General features: G+C 33.8%; 1 protein-coding gene across 17 annotated transcripts in view; it reads right to left on the reverse strand.

Moving 5' to 3' along the window:
• NRXN1 (neurexin 1) overlaps window positions 1-18,467 on the reverse strand; it is a 1,149,661-nt gene that overhangs the window by 1,022,100 nt on the left and 109,094 nt on the right. For 10 of the 17 annotated variants that reach the window (XM_077134196.1, XM_077134191.1, XM_077134189.1 and 7 more), the window contains exons 3-4: window positions 18,172-18,189; window positions 14,848-14,877 (exon numbers count right to left, since the gene is read on the reverse strand). The exons of 5 other annotated variants lie outside the window; for them this stretch is intronic. In XM_077134196.1, coding sequence (XP_076990311.1) covers window positions 14,848-14,877; window positions 18,172-18,189 — 48 coding nt within the window. The remainder of the gene's footprint in view (window positions 1-14,847; window positions 14,878-18,171; window positions 18,190-18,467) is intronic. 2 more of the 17 variants (XM_077134198.1, XM_077134188.1) reach the window with 1 other exon arrangement.

Consider the following 18,467-nt stretch of genomic DNA (forward strand, 5'->3'; position numbering starts at 1 on the left):
TATAAGGTTCAACAGGGGGAAACTATATGAAATAACTTCTGTCATAGGGTTTTTAAGAAGTTCTAAATAACTTATTTTGGAAATCCTAAATAACTTCTATCATAAGGCTTTTAACAGTTAATGAGACTTGTATGTAAAACTGTTTGCCCCTACTAAGATACAACTCTCTCTAGGACATATATCATGCCTTATTTATTTTTTGTAATACAACATCTTGCAGAAGATACTTAAGAGATATTTAATTTCTTTTTTGAAATATTGAAGAGGTAATTGAATAGAAATACATTTCATGCTTTGAAGTAGATTCACAAGATCAAATACTGAGTAGAAAATGAGAAGCCTGACTTAACTGCAATTCATACGGAAAAAACTAAGAGGTTTCACGTGACTTAAAGTTCAGTGTGAGTCAACAATAACATTGTCAAAAAAAAAATCTCCTTTGATTTCAGCAGCATCAATAAAGGCATTATTTCCAGAACCAGAGAAGTAATACTTCCATTTTATGGTGTCCTGCTCAGACATCTGGATAGTGGGATTAATTTTGGATTTGAGTTTAAGAAATATCCTGGCAATTAGAGCAAGCCAAGAGCAGGAGAAGGAGAGAGCCAAGGCAGGGATGGGAAGAACTTTCACTCAGCAAAGGACTTAAGAGACTGAGGATGCAAAATTTGGAAAAGGAATTTGAGTGTGCATATGGGGTAAAGGTTATTGTATTTATAGAAATTATCAAAAAAAAAGATGTAGATGAGGAATTAACTCCAGATAAATTGAAAACACAACACAGTACATTGGAGAAACTCAATAAATATCTTAAGAATCTACACTAGCAACAATAGGCAGAAGGCTAACTGGCAATTGTTTCCATAAGCAGATTTGGATTCAGATAAAGAAAAACTTTTTAGTAATTAAAACTCTCTTTAAAAAGTATTGGTATGTCCTTCTGAGGGTAGACAGAAATAGCAGAAGAGTTTGCTGAGCAATCTTTGGGCTCTTTGGGCTAGAGGACTTCTAAAGTTTTGGTCAAATTTGTGATTTTATTATTTGATAATTGCATCCTTTTCGATCATAAAACACATTCTGTAATTCTCTCATTTAAATGAGTTTCATAACTGCCTTGATTTAGGATACATTATCAAATATTTTCTAATGCCCAGTAAATTACTATTAACTTATAATGGATTTTATTTCAGGACCAGAAATATTACGTGATCAACCAAGCCATGTGAATATACTCCATCCCAAGCTTTATTTATTCTCTCATATTTATCACTCCCTCATTTATTACATATACCTTCTAACCCTCCAACACCTTCCCTGGAAGGGAATTCAAACACAGGAAGGGATTATGATGTTTTCATTGTATATTCTCTTTTAATGAAGAAAAACAATTAAGCAAAAAAAGACAAAAGCAAGCTGAGCTATTTCTTACTTAACTATCCTGAACAAAAGGCTCATCTGATTTATGCTAAAACTAGTTCATTGTAAACAGAATTTTAATACTCTAATCAAAGAAATTTAAAAATAAATTAAAAAACATATATTGCCTTTGTTATTTAGAGGCAAAAATGGTGGTAGAGTTATTCCTTGGTTAGCATTCCTAGACTCACATCCAGTATATTTTTTTCTTTCCAGAGAGTTAACAGTAATGCAACTTACAATAAAATGAAAAGGAAAGGATGCATCATAAAAATCTTTTTTTTTTTTGCAATTTATCTTTACTCCATTCCTCTTTTCTTTTTTCAAAACCTGTGACTCAATGAGCATTTAACATGTGTATACAAAGAATACATATCTTTAACTTCTTTCTCTTCCATGTAGTTTTTGGTTTAAGAAGTTACTTTTTTTTTCTTGAAAATGATTTGTTTGGAGCATTCATCTGCCATAGTTATATATATTCTACGTCCTACTATTGAGCATTCACTATGCTCCAGAAATATATCACAGACTTTATAGCTATTCATATACTTAATAATAATAATGAAGTAAATTTATATCATATGTATTTTACAGATGAGGGAAATGAAGTTCAAAGTAGCCAACTTTCCTAAAGCCATACAGCTAATGGATAGTAAGCCAAAAGTCTAAATCTGGGTCTACTCAACTCCAATGTTGATGATCTCTGACTATAGGCTTCTAAACTAAGATTTATTGAATATTGCCAATGTACTAAACTCTATCCTCAAAACAAAACTGAAAAAACAAAAACCTGCTTTCAAGAACCATGCATTCTAATAGCAGTGATTGACAAATTAACAAATACAATCCAGTAGGAGAATTTCATATTGGACATATATACCAGGTATAGCAACAGTCCTGAAGTCAGAAAAGGATAATCCACTTTGCAGAGATTAGGGCTGGAGGGGCAGTATATGCAATGATTGAATGTATCCTGCTGACACAGCTGTTTCTTAACCAAAAAAAAAGTGGTTCTTTCTTTCTTCTGCTTCTCCTGTGACTTTAATCAGCATCCAAAGCCAATGTGCTAATGGCTTCTAGCTCTACACAGATCTCAGTGAGGTTCACTCGAAGACTCAGCCCATCTGACATGTTTCATCCATATTCAAATATTCTTGTCTATTGCCCTATATTATGGGAATTCAGATTAAGAAAGGGTATTTGGTGATTGAATCACACCCCCCACAAAAGATATGTTCAAATCTTTATCCATATTCCTGGGGTTGTGAACCCATTTGCAAACAGAACCTTTTAAAGGTGTTATCAGCTAAATTGTGGCCAAATTGATTGAGGCTAGGCCTTAATTCATATGACTGGAATCCTTATAAGTAAAGGAAGTTCAAATAAGGTCAACAGAAGCTAGAAGTCAGAGAAAGTCTGAAGCAGACGAACCAGAGAGAGTGCCATGCGACAGGGGCAGAGATCCAAGTCAAAGAAGCCCGAGGACTGCGGTAAGCTGGGAGAAAGCATGTCCTGTCCATAGCTTGATGTGGGACTTCTAACTTTCAAACTGTGAGACAACAAATTCCTGTTCTTAAAGCCAAGCCATTGTGTGGTATTTGTCACTGCAGCCCTGGCAAACTAAGACAATGGGTAAATTAGTTAAAACTAGGTGGCACTTTCACACACTGTGTTAACTTTTTGTCAACAGGGCAGCGCCCATGAATAATTTATCTCTGACAAGGCCCCTCAAATCACATGACATATGTAACCCTCTACATGTAGAGCTTCCCTCACTGCTGAAGTTGTCCTACTCTTCTACATCATTTCCACTTGGGAAGTAAAATAATGTCTTGCTATCACAGTGATTATATTCTTTTCTTGTTCCCCATAGGAGCTTAGGTTTCTCACCTTCAACACTCCTCTCCCTGCTTTGTTTGTTTGTTTGTACTGACCCTGTCTTTTAACCATTTCCTTTTGTAGAACTTTTGTTTCAATATCAGAAAATATATCTCCATATGAGATACTTCTAGGATTCGGTCTTTCATTTCTAACACATCCCATAAGAAAAAAAAATTTTTTTTAATAGACTCCAGGGACCAAATTTCCACCTCCAAAAGCACACCCTTTGTAGAAACTACATGTTCCTGTTCTACTTAATGTCTCTTTTGGCACAATTTCCAGTAAGAAAATGTCATTATAATCAACTTAATCCATAGTATAGAGACATATATATGGCATATTTTTATGTGAACCCAGAATTTACTGTTCAGTTTTCCCTTTGTGTGAATCTCTTTACTATGTCTATTGTGGTCAACAATCCTGAAACATATTGAAAAGTGTCCATGTGTGGGCACTGCATAAAAAGATTAAAAGCTGCCCCATATTCAGTTTGTTTTTGCTTTTTTTTTAAGTGCATAGTCTAAACTCTATGTAATGAAAGTTTTAATGGACACCGCAGCAAGATCTGAAAGAGTCTAGTGATGTCTTTACTAATGTGAAAAGCAACTGTTTAGTTTCTGGGATAAAGACAGGCTTCAGTGAATAACAACATCCTCTTTTCACTTCTTTCATAGTGGGCCGACTTCTCTTAAAGCAAGATAAGGATTCTTTTTACTGAAAAGAAAAGTCTTTCAGTGCAGAAGTAATATGAGGGTTAGTTAACAAATTATACATGGCACTGCAAGGGAAAACACAAAACAAACTTCATCACCATGAAGAGCAAATCCTCAGTTCTTGGAGTTGGTAGCACTCTTCCCAAAAGGACTGTGCATCAAAACACTGATGGGGGACCTGTGAAGGGGTGAGGATAGAGGGCTTAAGGTACCCATTCCAGTCCACCACAGACATATTGAATAAATTATCTGTTCCAGAAGATTTTGCATTTTAAAAAAAGTGCTCCAGGTTATGGGGGTGGGAAAACAGCAGGCAGTCAACTTGTGGAACCACCGAATCAGAACACTGGTAACCAGCACACGGTTTATACAGGCATCTGAGAGCCTGTTCAGATTTTTTTAACATGTGAATGAGCTACTTGAGCATCCCGAATAAAGAGAGCTCTTCCCCTAAATATATGACATTACTCTAATTAAGGAATAATATGTGTGCAGTAGCTGAAGAAAAAAAAAAGTGACAGCCTAAATTACCACTTATAAATGATGGATGGATCAATGCCAAATCAAATTGTCTTCAAGTTCATCAGATCAAGGATTGGCTTCCTTTTGGACCAATCACCTCATTATTTTCATAGCACTGAATGATTACTAACTTCATCCAGTCCTCTGGCAAAAAATGTCACTGGTCACAGAAGGTACAGATGGATAAGTACAAATCCAACCACACTGCTGGGAATGAAATAGAAAATGCATGCCAGGCTGATTGTTAGTCAGATAACTCATCCTTTTATTTAAACAAATAATCACCAGGAAAAAAATGTTGCAACAAGCCATCATATGATTTTACAAATCAGTACAGCATCAAAAATATTTGTTCACTAAGCATAGCAGAAGATTTCGGGCAGATTTTGCTGTGAGCAATGTGTGAAAGCCTATGGTTAGCTTGTAAACTAGAAATTCCCTGTGAACTGGAATCACAATTGGCCAATTTAGGGATTTCCATCTCTCTGGCAGCACTTTAACCCAATCTAAATTTGATTGTTTCCTTGAATGGTGTAATTTAATTTTCTCCAAATGTCTACTGACATTATAATGCCAAGTCCACAAAATGAAATGAAATGAAAGACTGGTTCAGATGACCAGGTAATTCAGCCAAAAAATAAAACATTGCCTAGAAACCCCATATAAATGAATAGTTTTAATTTCCCGAATTATCCTATTAATTGTTCTAGGATTCTAATTTCTTAATTTGTATCTGGTGACAATCAAAAAAAATTTTAAGATGAGAGAAAATATTATTCTCAGTTCACAGCTGTGGTAAAATCACTGCATTTTTCCTTGCTTCGTTGAAAAGGAAATACTAATTATTACTATATATTATTTCAGCTGTTACTAAAATGGACTATAATATGATCACAGGTACCAAGCAAGTTATAGTCAAATACAAGCCAAGCAGAAAAGGAAGAAATGCATTTTATGGCATAGGTGTTTTCAACAGGTAGGTATAATGTGAATGTGTAAGGGCATTTAAATATCCTGAAAAATGTTAACTATTATTATCTTCATGCTTCTATTTCTTAATGTTGAAAACAACCATCCTGAAACACTGTGGCTTTACACTGTATATAGTACTCACAATTCCACATAACCCAGAATCTCCTCGATTATTTCAGTAATAATGACTAAGATTGAATGAAATAATTTCCTCTTTCTATTTTCCCAAAAGGACAAGTAATATGGCACTCACTTTAAGTGAAATAGGGTTTTAAGCACCGTAGTTCTGTTGCTGCTTTTAAACTTAGAGACGTCCAACCCTTGTAGCTCTTCAGCATGAGTTTCACAGCTTAGGACAGCTGGCTGCTGACCTGAACTCCCTGATGCATCGCCTGGTTGAACATACGAACTTTTAGGCCTAGAATGGGAAAAAGTCAAAAGCTCTTTGCAATCTCAGACCTGAGAAGAATGAATCTATTTCGCTTTAAGAACAAAGCACAAAATAAGCTGCAAGAAGTAGGAATGTCTTCTTTAGTCTTTGAGACCCTGCCTCTGTCACAAATTGTCAAAAATAAGTTCCTGAAAAAGCCACAAAAGAATCAGTTGATTTAAAAGCCAATCTACAAGGGGATCCTCTTACTGTTTTTCTGTTACCTATACAAAAAGAGACACACAAAGATGAATTGCTGTCCTCTTCTTAAAGGAATTTTCCTTTAAGACTGATTATTAGAGGAATTTTGAAGGAAAGCATCGATGGTCAGTGGTTGTGGGAGTAGTTTTTTAACACCTTCTAGAATTCCCCAAGCACACCTGGATTAGACAAGGAGGCAGGAAGATCAACAGGGTCGAAGATCAAGAGGGTCATGTCGGAGACCCCCTGCCAACCAGTTCAACCAGAAAAATTCTGCACTTATTAGTTTTATTATTTGTTCTTCATAGGAAGATTTACCTTGAAGCAAAAAAGAAAAAGAATTTTGAAAGTCAGGGGACTATGATAAAGCAAAACTAATATCCAAAGTTAAAGCAAAAGGAACATTTACAAACGTAGTTAGCCAGTCCATCAGTCAGTTATTAAGCAAGTATTTACTGATAACTACTTGTGCCACTCACTATTCTAGGGACCCCTGAGATGCATTAGGACAGGACAGAGATCACTTCCCTTATAAAGCTCATGCTCTGGGGAGAGGAAGACATGCAAGTAAAAAGTAAACATACTAAATGATAAAAGTTAAAAGTATGTTAAAAGATGATAAATGCTAAGGAATAAAAACTACATCAGAATATGGATGTGGAAGCGGGGCAAATTATAGTATTAAAGAGTTTGGTCAGGATAAAACTCACTGAGAAGCTGAGATGTGAGCAAAACCTTGAAGCCTAGTAATTATCTGAAGGTAATTAGAAGTTTTTTTCCTCCAGTGAAAACTATCTAAAAGAAATAAATCATTACCTTTTCTGTGAAAATTTGCCCTTCAGTTAACTTATATGGTTGGTAGCAGGCACAAACCGTATATCACTCCGTAAAGTCATTAATAGGGCAAAAACCTTAATTCACAGAAAAATTTCCCCAATGGTACTCCCACTTTATGAGAAATATTTACCTCCCTGTCTCCTCCACCCCATATATTTACATCTAAAAAACAACATTTTGCCAATGAACTAGTTTATTCAAAGCTGATGAAAGTTCATTTCAATGTAATGTCATCAGGGTATGCAAGAGAAATGTGAAAGTATGAAGAGTTACAGAAATATCTAAATAATTTTCATTGAGTAGAATCAACTTCAATGCTTTATTATGCAAATGCCTTTTGTAGTAGTATGCGGACCATCAACACATCAGGTCAGACATAAGCTAAAACAATCACAGAATCATAAAATAATTATAATAAAAATAAAATATTATAATGAAAGAAATTATTGATATTGTTTATGTTAAATATTTAAAGGATTACAGATCATTAGTTTTTTTAATTCTCTTAATCTAAATATTCATGGTAATTTTTTTGTATTGTCACCATTGATAAAAACCGTCATGTGACAATATCCTTAATAGCAAGGTCTTTTTATTACCCATATTACAGATGATAAAACTGAGAAACATGAGGCTAAATCACTTGCCCTAGATCAATGAAGAGCAAAGACGGGATTTCAACCTAGACCTTACAGCTTCATGGTTCAAGCTCTTATTCACCACATTGTACCTGCTCCCCAGTTTCAAGAGGGAGAATTTTATTTCCCTAAACAGAAATCTTGAACATGAAGGCAATGTCATCCTAGACAACACTCCATTATTGAAATCTTTGTACCACCTCGAAATTTATTCAGTATGAATAAGAAGATGAGACCCTGTTCCATGATTATTACTGTGCAATTTGGATGAAAGTCTTTGAAGTCTCCTTAAGATTGGTTAGTCCATATCAGACAATGTTTGGCCTGCCATAATTAGCAATATCTCTTATCACATCATTTAATTCAGAGTATCTATGGTTTATTTTTAGATAATCTCTATCTAAGGTTCTTCCCAGCTCCAGAATCTTATGTTCTAATGAAAGATTTTAAATTTCTTTAATGTATGATCTTAACACTGCAGGAAATTACTCTATTGTTCAAAACCAGCGCCCAGCTCAGTTTAAGAAATAGCATCTTGCCCACCTAAAAGTGTGGATTTTAGTTTTAAAAATACTAGATTTACAAAATACACTTTCAAATGGATAAGATAAAGTCATTATTTGGGGGGAGGAATCCTTTTACTATCCAATATGTTATAATTTAAGTGTTTGGTCATTTGCAACCTATTTCACAAAAGCATTTAAATTTTCATGTACTACCTTATTCTTTAAACTATGAGAACATGGAGTCCTTTCCGTGCTCCTTGCTGAGGATAATTTACTACAAGTCTAACAAAATCTATGTTTTGTTGATCACTTATCCAATGTTTCATTGTTTATGAATGTACAGAGATATGGGAAACTTCATCCCAGAGTCAAAAGCGCACAGCTATTATTAGAACTAAATGAACTGGGATTAGCATTAGCACAAAATACAACAACAAGATTGATTAGATCACAGCAAGAAGTAATATATAAACATATAAACCTCAAGAAGTTTTGTTGGTTATATACACATCTGAAGTACTTTATGCTAAAGATGAACTCCAAATATCAAAATAACCTTCTACATATAACATACCGATGAAGTGGATACTTAATGTCTGATTTTATAAGAAGAAATTCTGATAGTTCCAAGTTCTGTGACTGTGTATTGGAAGCATCCAGTACTGCAATTATAGAAGTCACAAAAGACAATTTAAAATAAATTATTTCTTAATTTACATATGCACAAATCACAGGCATTTCAACACAACATTCTCTCAACATTCACAAATTCTTCAGAATAATGAAGAATATTCAATATTGTAGGGCTATATTAGGAAATACGATTTAAGAATACTTACAAAAACGGAAAAGGAAACATAATATTTTCAAAATGAAATTAGCTCGACAACAGAAAACACAGCAAATGTTTTTAAAAGCTATAAAACAAATACATATCATGATACTGGTGACTGGAGGTTGGGAACTTTACAAACAAATCAGTTATACAGCAACACAACAGTTGAAAGGTGATAAGAAAATAATGGAAACTAAAACAAATGAAAACATACTAAATGCTTCATTCTTCATTAAATATTAATAGATATCAAATCTTTCAACTGTAAATATAATAAAATAGTTGTGATATGACCTTATAGATGAAATTTTAAAACATGATAATATTGGATATTGCTAATTATTTAGTTGTAGTAGAATCCGCTATATCCAATTAGTCTTGAAAAAAGATTTATTTTGACTTTCCTTATGAATTATTCTACTTTAAGAGCTACATTTTCATTAATACGATAAGGTTTGTGTACTTTTAAAATGTGTAATTTTATGCTTTGACAGTTCCATGCTTAATACATTGGACTTCCAGTAACATGAGTGTGGTAGTTAGATTCAGGTGTCAACTTGGCTAGGTGAAGGTGTCTAGTTCTATTGCTGCGGAAATGAGCCAATGGCATGTGAACCTCATCTGTTGTTTATTTCATCTGCAGTCGCCTAGGAGGCGTGCCTGCTGCAATGAATGATGCTGATTTAACTGGGTGGTGCTTAAATCAGAAAGCTTAACGTAGCATAGCCCAAGCAGCTCAGCATATTTCATCTCAGCCCTCGCAGCCCAGGCCTTCGGAGATGCAGAAAGGAATCACCCTGGGGAAAGTTCTTGGAACCCAGAGACCTGGAGAGAAGGCCAGCAGTAATCATCCCGCACCTTCCTGTGTAAGAAAGAACCTCAGTTGAAAGTTAGCTGCCTTTCCTCTGAAGAACTAATGAAATAAATCCCCTTCTATTAAAAGCCAATCTTGTCTCTGGTGTGTTGCATTCCGGCAGCTAGCAAACTAGAACAATGAGAATCTTGGATAAACAAACACTAAATCCTTATTTGAAAAAATAAAAAGGGCATTTATTTCGCAAATATGGTGTAGGATGAGGACTACCAAATATGCTCATCTCACAAGAAAAGGCTTACAATTTTGGCCTTGGTGAGACCTAACAACACAAATGCAATCTAAACACTGGTATTATGGCATACCGCAGTGGACAGTATGAGGTTAAAAAATTTCATGGAAACCACATGAAATAACATAAAACCAAATCTGAATTTTAGGAAAATTCATATACGTGTTACTTTATGAATAGTGAAAGTTAAAAAATGGCGTATTTGCCTCTGTGACAATCACATTAACAATTTTGAACAAGCACAAAAATACATCAACTTTAGCGCCTTCCAAATACATTGCTATATGTGTGCTAAGGTATAGTAAGGTGATATTGGAATGATGCCTTATAAGACAGAAATTTGCAGCATTAAGAAAGGATATGAATGACAGGAGACAAAAGAAAGTTTAGAGATAGAAAGGAGTCCATGTAATCTGTTACTATCATACTTTTTGGTTATTTTAATACATTTTCTCTTCCCTCTTCACCTTCTACCTGGTCCACTCCACGCCTCCATGTCCTTCTCTGCGGCTTCCTTTCAAGACACACCCCCAAACACATAAGTTACAAAAAATGGAAAATTCAAAGCACAGTAATAAAAATGTCTAAGATACACAGTGGTTGAAAATAAAGATGAGTTTACTGCCCTTATTGAGCTTACACTCTGGCAGGAAAAGTTCACACGAAATAGATAGTCAAACATATAAATACGTAATTACAGGAAAAATAAAGACCTCCAGCAATCAAAGCACCAACATTTAACGGACAATTATAAACCTGGGTTCCTGAACTATTAACTAAACTTTACAGCTGAGTTTGCATGTATAATTTACTTTGACATTTACTGATTTAAATGGTCATTCACTTTTCTCAGACAATCCTTAGAGTAAATATTTTTAAAATCATTAAACCAATTATCACAATAGAGTGACCAGGTAAACAAATGTGGGAAAGAAAAAAAAAAAAAACTAATTTCTCAGACAAACAGATAAATCTAAATTCTACATAGAATGGTGAATAAAGTTAGCATTATCAATTGTCCAAACAATATCACTGACAAATTTCAAGATGAAAAAGAATGCAAAATGCAATTTCATAAAGCATCTACCCACAAACAGCAGAAGTAAGACCGGCTGTGGTTAATATCTCTCTTTAGCTATTCCAACGAAAATTTTAATTCATTGGAAAAAAAGTTTATTCTTAACTATATTCAGGTAAAGGTGATACATTCTTTTTAGATCATATAAAAACAAAACTAAATAACTGACTCTAAATTTTGAAACAGAATTGAAACCACTAGGCATCTCGGTTTATGGAAAGAGTGAGAAAGCTTGCATTTCACTCCTAGTAGTTCTGCCTGCACTGTGACTTAGCACAAATTACCAGCAGGCTTAGCAGTTTTGTCATGAACAAATGGTAAGGGATTTTGCAGTTTCCAAACCCAGAAACATTAGGACGTCTGGAAGATCCCTCACCAAATCTGTAATGATACATCACAAAATAATACCAGTGCTCACACCTATGGAGAAGGGACTGGGAAGGAGCATGAACAGGGTTATCAAAAGGAATATTCTTTTTCACATGTGCTGCTTCTTTCACTTTTTTAATAAAACGTGTTTGTCTCTAACTGGGTGTTTAAATTTTTGGAAAATATTTAGGAAACCACATAGAAGAAATCACAAGGACAATAATGATGTCTGTGAATTAAGTTTCACTTCTGGATTCTAAAGAGCAATACATTAGTCCACACAGGTTTATTATAGGCTCCCTGAATTGACTATAATTGACAAAGAAAAGTGTCAAGAAAAAAGCTCCAGGATTATACTGTGACATAAAGATGCAGGGGGGCAGGAGTTTATACAGCAAATCAATTATTTTAGATTGGCCAAGTTTAGTACCTATTTTATGCACAAGAAGGATTTTGACCCGCTGTGGGATGCTACAATGCAAAGTTTCTAGGTATTTTTTGAATTCTCCAACAAGTGTCAAGAAGGCAGGCATATTTACTTTAAGGGAGGATCTGACTTACGTTATCTTTACTTTTTCTGAATCCCTATCTCACTACCACTTCAACTGTCATTTATACTAATTTGTCCACATGCCTTCATTTCCTTTTTACATCAGCACTCTTTCAATGTAGATGCATTGTTACAGTCATGACTGTGTTTTTGTTCTACAAATGCAGATTTCTTGAATTAATTTACAAATTAAAAGATTTATGAATCACATTTCTCACTTCTATACTTCTAATTAACCAATATGTAAAGTTGACCATTCTTATTTGGCAAATATCAAGTCCACATTAAAATATACTTTCTCCATTTAATATCAGAAGAAAAATACAAAAGAAAACTCAAATTTATGTCCTCTATAGGTTTGTGTTGATTAAGAAATAAAACTTGATGAAAATTGATTAAATAAAAATATAATGTTTGACTCATATGCTAATAGAAAATATTTTAGACTGACATAGTAAAACTGATTGAAGTTAAGTGACACTTAACTAATCACACCAAAACAAACATCAGCTGAGTAAATATATTAACTATTCCATATGTAGAGTTAAGTTACTGCATAATTAGGACATTACTTTGAGTTAGTTTTACACAAAATGATGAATATATACATGGGCATAAAGTTTTGTGTTGATACATGCATTGTGTAAATATATACATGTACATATACAAAGACACATACATCTATTTCACTTGCCCAGTAAAATAAAATATAAATACAGTTCTGTCTATACCATCCTTAATTCTGTACAAAAGATATAGTGGGAAATGCTCCCATCAGAGAGAGCAGTGGATGAGAATTTGGATTCAAGTAAAAATGTTTAGAAAGCATCCCAGTGGTACACAAAATCTGCGAATGAATCAGTAAGTCCTCACATTTGCATAGTTACTGGAAAGCTTGAAAACTTAAAATAATATAAAATTATATTATTGGAAATGGTTGACCAAAACACAAATAGCAACAGCACATTGTCTATTATTTGCTCGAAGAATCTATACATTATTTGCTTTTAAAACTCTATTTTATACATTTAAAACTTGAAAATCATTTCTTATTTATTGCCTGGCTCATGTCAGATGCTTTTATAAGCACCAAAGATTCCCCACTAGATGAAATAAACAAAGGTGCAGAGCTGTGAGCTCTGGCCCCAAGTCATACGATTATGATTCAGAACATAAGAAAGATTCAGAGAATTCAAAGATAAGGCAATTTCCTGCATTTAAAAAATAAAATAAAAACTAGAGACAAAGGGCACATTTACTAATACATGTTTTTTTAAAATGTTCATTTAAAAGCTATTCAGTATAATTACTGCATATTGTCTAATTCCTTTTAATAAAAACAAAACTACACATAACTACATTCCCCATGTGGATGGTTCTAAATGGCAAACTAAACATGCTTCTGAGTTTGTTAGCAATGCCATCAAAGGACACATGCCTGACTTACCAAGCGATGCAGGAAAAAGCACCTGGTTGGAAACGTACTTAAATCAAAGTTAGTAAGCACGAAAGAAAGAATGAGCTTTTATTACTCCTCTGTTTTTCTCTTACACTGTACTGCCTTTTCAGGCTATCACGGAGCTCATGTGAATGGATGACATGTAGCAGACAACAAGATGACAAGCCCACAGCAATACCATTTTAATGCTACACATGCTTAGACTTACATCTCTATGCAGAATGGCTGGGACAGATGTGTTCCAGAGTTGAGTGTTCGAGGATGGTATGTTTATGGTGACTGCACTCATCATTCCACAGTCAATAATTAATACTGCAAAAACCGATTCTGAAACCTGTAGCTAAAGTCTAAATATGCTAATTATGTAAGCATCTGACACGAACAACATCATTCAAAAGCAAAAGGGGTGAAACATTTTGATGGATTTTTCTTACCTTAAACACAAATATTAATTAGCACACATACCTACCTCCCAGTGCCCATAACCATGCCAAAAGGTCTAAATACATTTGCATTACTTACACACACTTAATTTATACAAATGGTATTAAGAAAAAAATAAAATAATATAATACCTTTACTTTTACCTATGGATTTGATGAAATGGTTCCATGAAGAAAGGATTTCCAGACAACAAGAATAAAGAGAGAAACAACAATAAGAATTATGAATATATGTGAACAACACTATTATTTGAAAACTAAACATGACTAGAAAGTATAAAGGTTTAAAGACAAATGGAGATGCAGTCAGTACATATGAGAATTCTGCCTTTTTTTTTAAGAAAGTACATGCAAGGAAATTGGAAGTTCCATGCTCACTTTAAAATATTACATAATAGAGAGATACACAATGACAGAGAAATTATTGATCCATGGAAACCTACACTAAGCATTCTAGAAGCCAGAAACCAATGATGTCTGCATGTTCCCAAACTGCCATGCGTGAATGAAAAATGGATTTTTTGATACAGTATGATAAACTGAGTATCTTCTTTCAGATATTAACTTTTGATGGCTCTCATTTTTTCTTTACTATAAGCACCCCATATGTTGATAAATGTATGGAAATTTTCAATTACAGTATCTTATTATGTCTTGTTTATTTGCAGATATCACAGTGCAAGGAATGTAGACAAATAAAAATTGAAGAAGCAAACCAAAATCAAACCAAGGAAAGGGGGGAAACACATGAAAAAATATGAACATAAGTTATGTATTTAATTTGCAGCCAGATAATTTGCAAGCATTTGCCATCTTTTGCAGTGATGATCTGAAGCAGCTACAGAACAGGAAAACACTGAAAGCAGAGTGGAAAAGGAACAGAGCCCATACCTTGGTCGCCCATCATCAGGTGCGCCAGACCTTGAAGGGAAACAAGAGCACAGTCAGCAATAAACAAGGGAGCACGGGAAGGCAGGGTTGTCACGGTGACAAAAATGTTCAGTGACAGACATCTTGTTTCCTATGAGACGTGTCTGTATCATAGAGGTAAATCAAAAAGCATTCTTTCAACCCCTGGTTGGAATGCTTTGGGGCAAAGAGTTATAGACTGCAATTTAAACACTGGCATATGCTGCACTGTGTATTTCTTCTACGTATTAGTTGGAACGATCAAGATCATAAGAGCACGACTTAAAACCCAGCCAATCCCTTAAATATTGCATCTGCCCTTCAGCCTTTGAAGAGACTGTTTTGAACATTTCTCCACAGGGCTTGTCATTCTTCAGTGATGAAACTACATTTAAAAAAAAACCCGAAGGAATAAATGAAACATGGGCTGGGTCTGATCTTTTTCCCCTCATCAAAAAACAAGCAGTTTCATAATTAAATTAAAAAAAAAATTCTTGGTCACACTGAAATGATAATGCAGAAATGTCTCCTTATCTGATACATGTAGCAATAGAATAAACTTGTTCAAAAAGAAAAAAAAAAGAGGTCATTAAACATGCAGTTGTAAAGCTAGAATTTAATATAGAATAAAGTTCATAAGAAAACAATCAGTTTCAAACAGACTCCAATAATTTTCCATGAAGAATAAAATCACTTTTTTACTTAAACGTTATTTAAGCGCTAGCATCAAGGAAGTTTTCTAAAAGAACTGTGCATCCCTTTGTTTATTTAAATCATGTACTATCTTCTGCTTGATAATTAATTTCAGACTGACAATCATTTCTTTTCAGAAGAATACTGCCAATGTTCTTTAATAGCTCTTTCGCTGTCAAGGAGCTATATTTTACTGAAAGACATGATTCCTGGGTTCCCTATTCAAAATTTGTAAATAACTATTCTCAAATCCTCATATATTTCAAGAATACGGGCAAACTCCTAGTGCAACACTAGCATATGTGCATATGGATCGATTTTAATAAAACGTGTTTTCATTTCCTAGTGACTGAGCCTTTAAGTGACATCACATTGTGCATTAGGTACATCAGTATTACAGCAATTTGTGTTTTTGCTTGTGTTTTTTTTATCGTAGGAACATTCAAATACTCTTGTAAGGTTATAAAGGTTATAAACCATCATACAATTGCAATTTAACAGGGAATTTACTTAACATAGTAGTTTAATATTTCCTGGCGTATAGCATTTCTTTGTATTTTCTGACAAACAATACATCTGCAGCTTAAAAAGTTTATAACCTGTTGATGATTCACAATGCTTTATATATGTGGAGGAATTGTAACTTATCCGTTTAAGCTATAAAACTTTTCATTTAATTTCATTTTTATAATTACTATACATAATTCCTAATAAAAGTTTATAACTTGTTTGTAGACTAAATCAGGAAGTTACCTATGTATAAGATCCAATTTTTGGAAAATAAATAATATTAGACACCTCTAATGGTTTTTAATACCACATTAATAAGGATGGGAATTGGTAAATCCTGAAATTTACATTCCTCATGCTAAACTTTCCATCTCTAAGGGAGCTCCACTATATTTTCAACATCAAGCTATAAACAGGAATGTTAAAATTATGACTGAATAAACTTTATTATAATAGTTTATGGACCTATACTCTTAATATCTTGCAAAATTTTGCATGGGATGAGAGTGTGACAGGAAGAGAGAGACATTCATGCTTATTAGACTGCTTTTAAAGCCCCTTGGAATGCACTGGATTTAAAAAGAAAAGAACAAAAAAATCATAAAGCATTTTAAAGTATGGTGAGGGAAATGCAAAGAAGTAAAAAGGATACTTTTTTAGAACTTCAATATCAATATGCACAACTATATGAGAGTGATTTCAAAAGTCAGCAAATCTGCAGAGTAATATCTTCATCAAGTTCATACTCACATGCAATTAAAATTGGAGTATAAAAAAACAGAAGGCATATATGGAGCCAACACCTGGAAAAACTGTTATGATTTCTTTTGAAATTTTAATATATTTTACTTAAATAATGGAACAGAAATATTTAGCAGCTAAGAAATTTTAAAATTGTCTGTAAAGGAATAAAAAATGTGAAATTAAAAAAAATATGAAATTGAATCTTCTTTTAATCAGTTCTATGTTACTAAGGAGTGTTCCTTTTTTTGAGACAGTCTTGTTAACCTTAAGTAACTATCTGCTATTTTGGGTGGGGGGAGGTTTTTTTTCTAAAATATAAGTTTTAACTCTGTAGAAGTACTGCATTTCACAGAACGACTGTCTTTCAAAATATTGCAGCAAAACAAAAACTAAATGTTTTCCCTCTTACATACAAATATTAGCAAACTGTTTGTGCAAGAACTGTTAATGCTGTGATTATATAAGCTAATAGGACACTGTTCTCTTTCCTAGTCCTTTGTTTGGCCTACCTAGTTCTTTCTTCCCATTTATTTTTTAAAGTTTGATTGGCAGCACACTGACTAATGCATTTAGGTTCTTTAAAAATAAGAATCTTGAAATAGACTTTAGTTTGTTGGTTTCTTCAGGAAAAGTATATAACTTTCTAAAAATTCCCTGACATAGGTAATTACAGAAAACTTAAATAAAATACCATTATTTAATTTAAGATGCTACAGAATATTACAAATATACTTACCCATAATCACATCCGAATGCTGTGTACTTTCCTTTCCACTGGCCAGTGGCTTAATTTTTAATCTAAATCTATGCCTCTTACTTATGGTCACTGTTTTATTCTTTGCTCTTTTTATAAATTAAACCATTTGAAACTAAACAATGGTTCTGAAATTATATGATATAAAGAAGAAATCATTTTGATGAAGAAAACAATGAAGAAAAGATCATGCCCTGTGTTCCAAAATTGCAAAGAAATACGTTCTCATTTAAAATAAAAGAAGCAGCACTGTATCATTTTCCCATATAGAACACTACAATAAGCATTCTAAGTTTTCATATGGGGTGTTCCTTTTTTAGAGACATAGTCTTGTTAACCCTAAGTAATTATTTATCTGTTACTTTGGGTGGGGGGAGGTCTGAAATCTTCATCAAGGGTTAGAGTTCAAGTTGAAGGAGTTTCACATCTCTGGGGCTGGCAGGATTGAGAGGGAGCGTGTTCTATATGAAAAGTGATACACCATCTAGAAATCAACAAATGTTCAGAAAGAAGTTCAACTTACCGTCATCTTTCAAGATGTACTCTATTAATACTATGAAAGAAAAGACAAATGAGAGTTGGAAAATAAGGTAGAAAGCACCCACCTTCCACATTGTTGTCTTCTGAAAGCACATGACAAGGAGGGAAAGAAAAGGAAAAACATTCATTAAGTAGCATGCAGACTGGACCTTGCCTTTGCATGTCTTCCTCATGCAAGGCACCAAACATATCATGCAAGTGCTCCGTCGCTATCATTCAAAAGGGAAAACAGAATTACGGGGAAGCAGGTTCCCTCCCGCTGGCAGCATTTGCAGAATGTGAGATGAAATTTCACTAATTCCACCACAATCTCAGCAATCTTAAAAAAAGTCTTCCACTTCCCTGCATAAAATAAATGTTT

The sequence above is a fragment of the Tamandua tetradactyla genome, chromosome 17 (assembly GCF_023851605.1).
Source record: "Tamandua tetradactyla isolate mTamTet1 chromosome 17, mTamTet1.pri, whole genome shotgun sequence".
Taxonomy (NCBI): domain Eukaryota; kingdom Metazoa; phylum Chordata; class Mammalia; order Pilosa; family Myrmecophagidae; genus Tamandua; species Tamandua tetradactyla.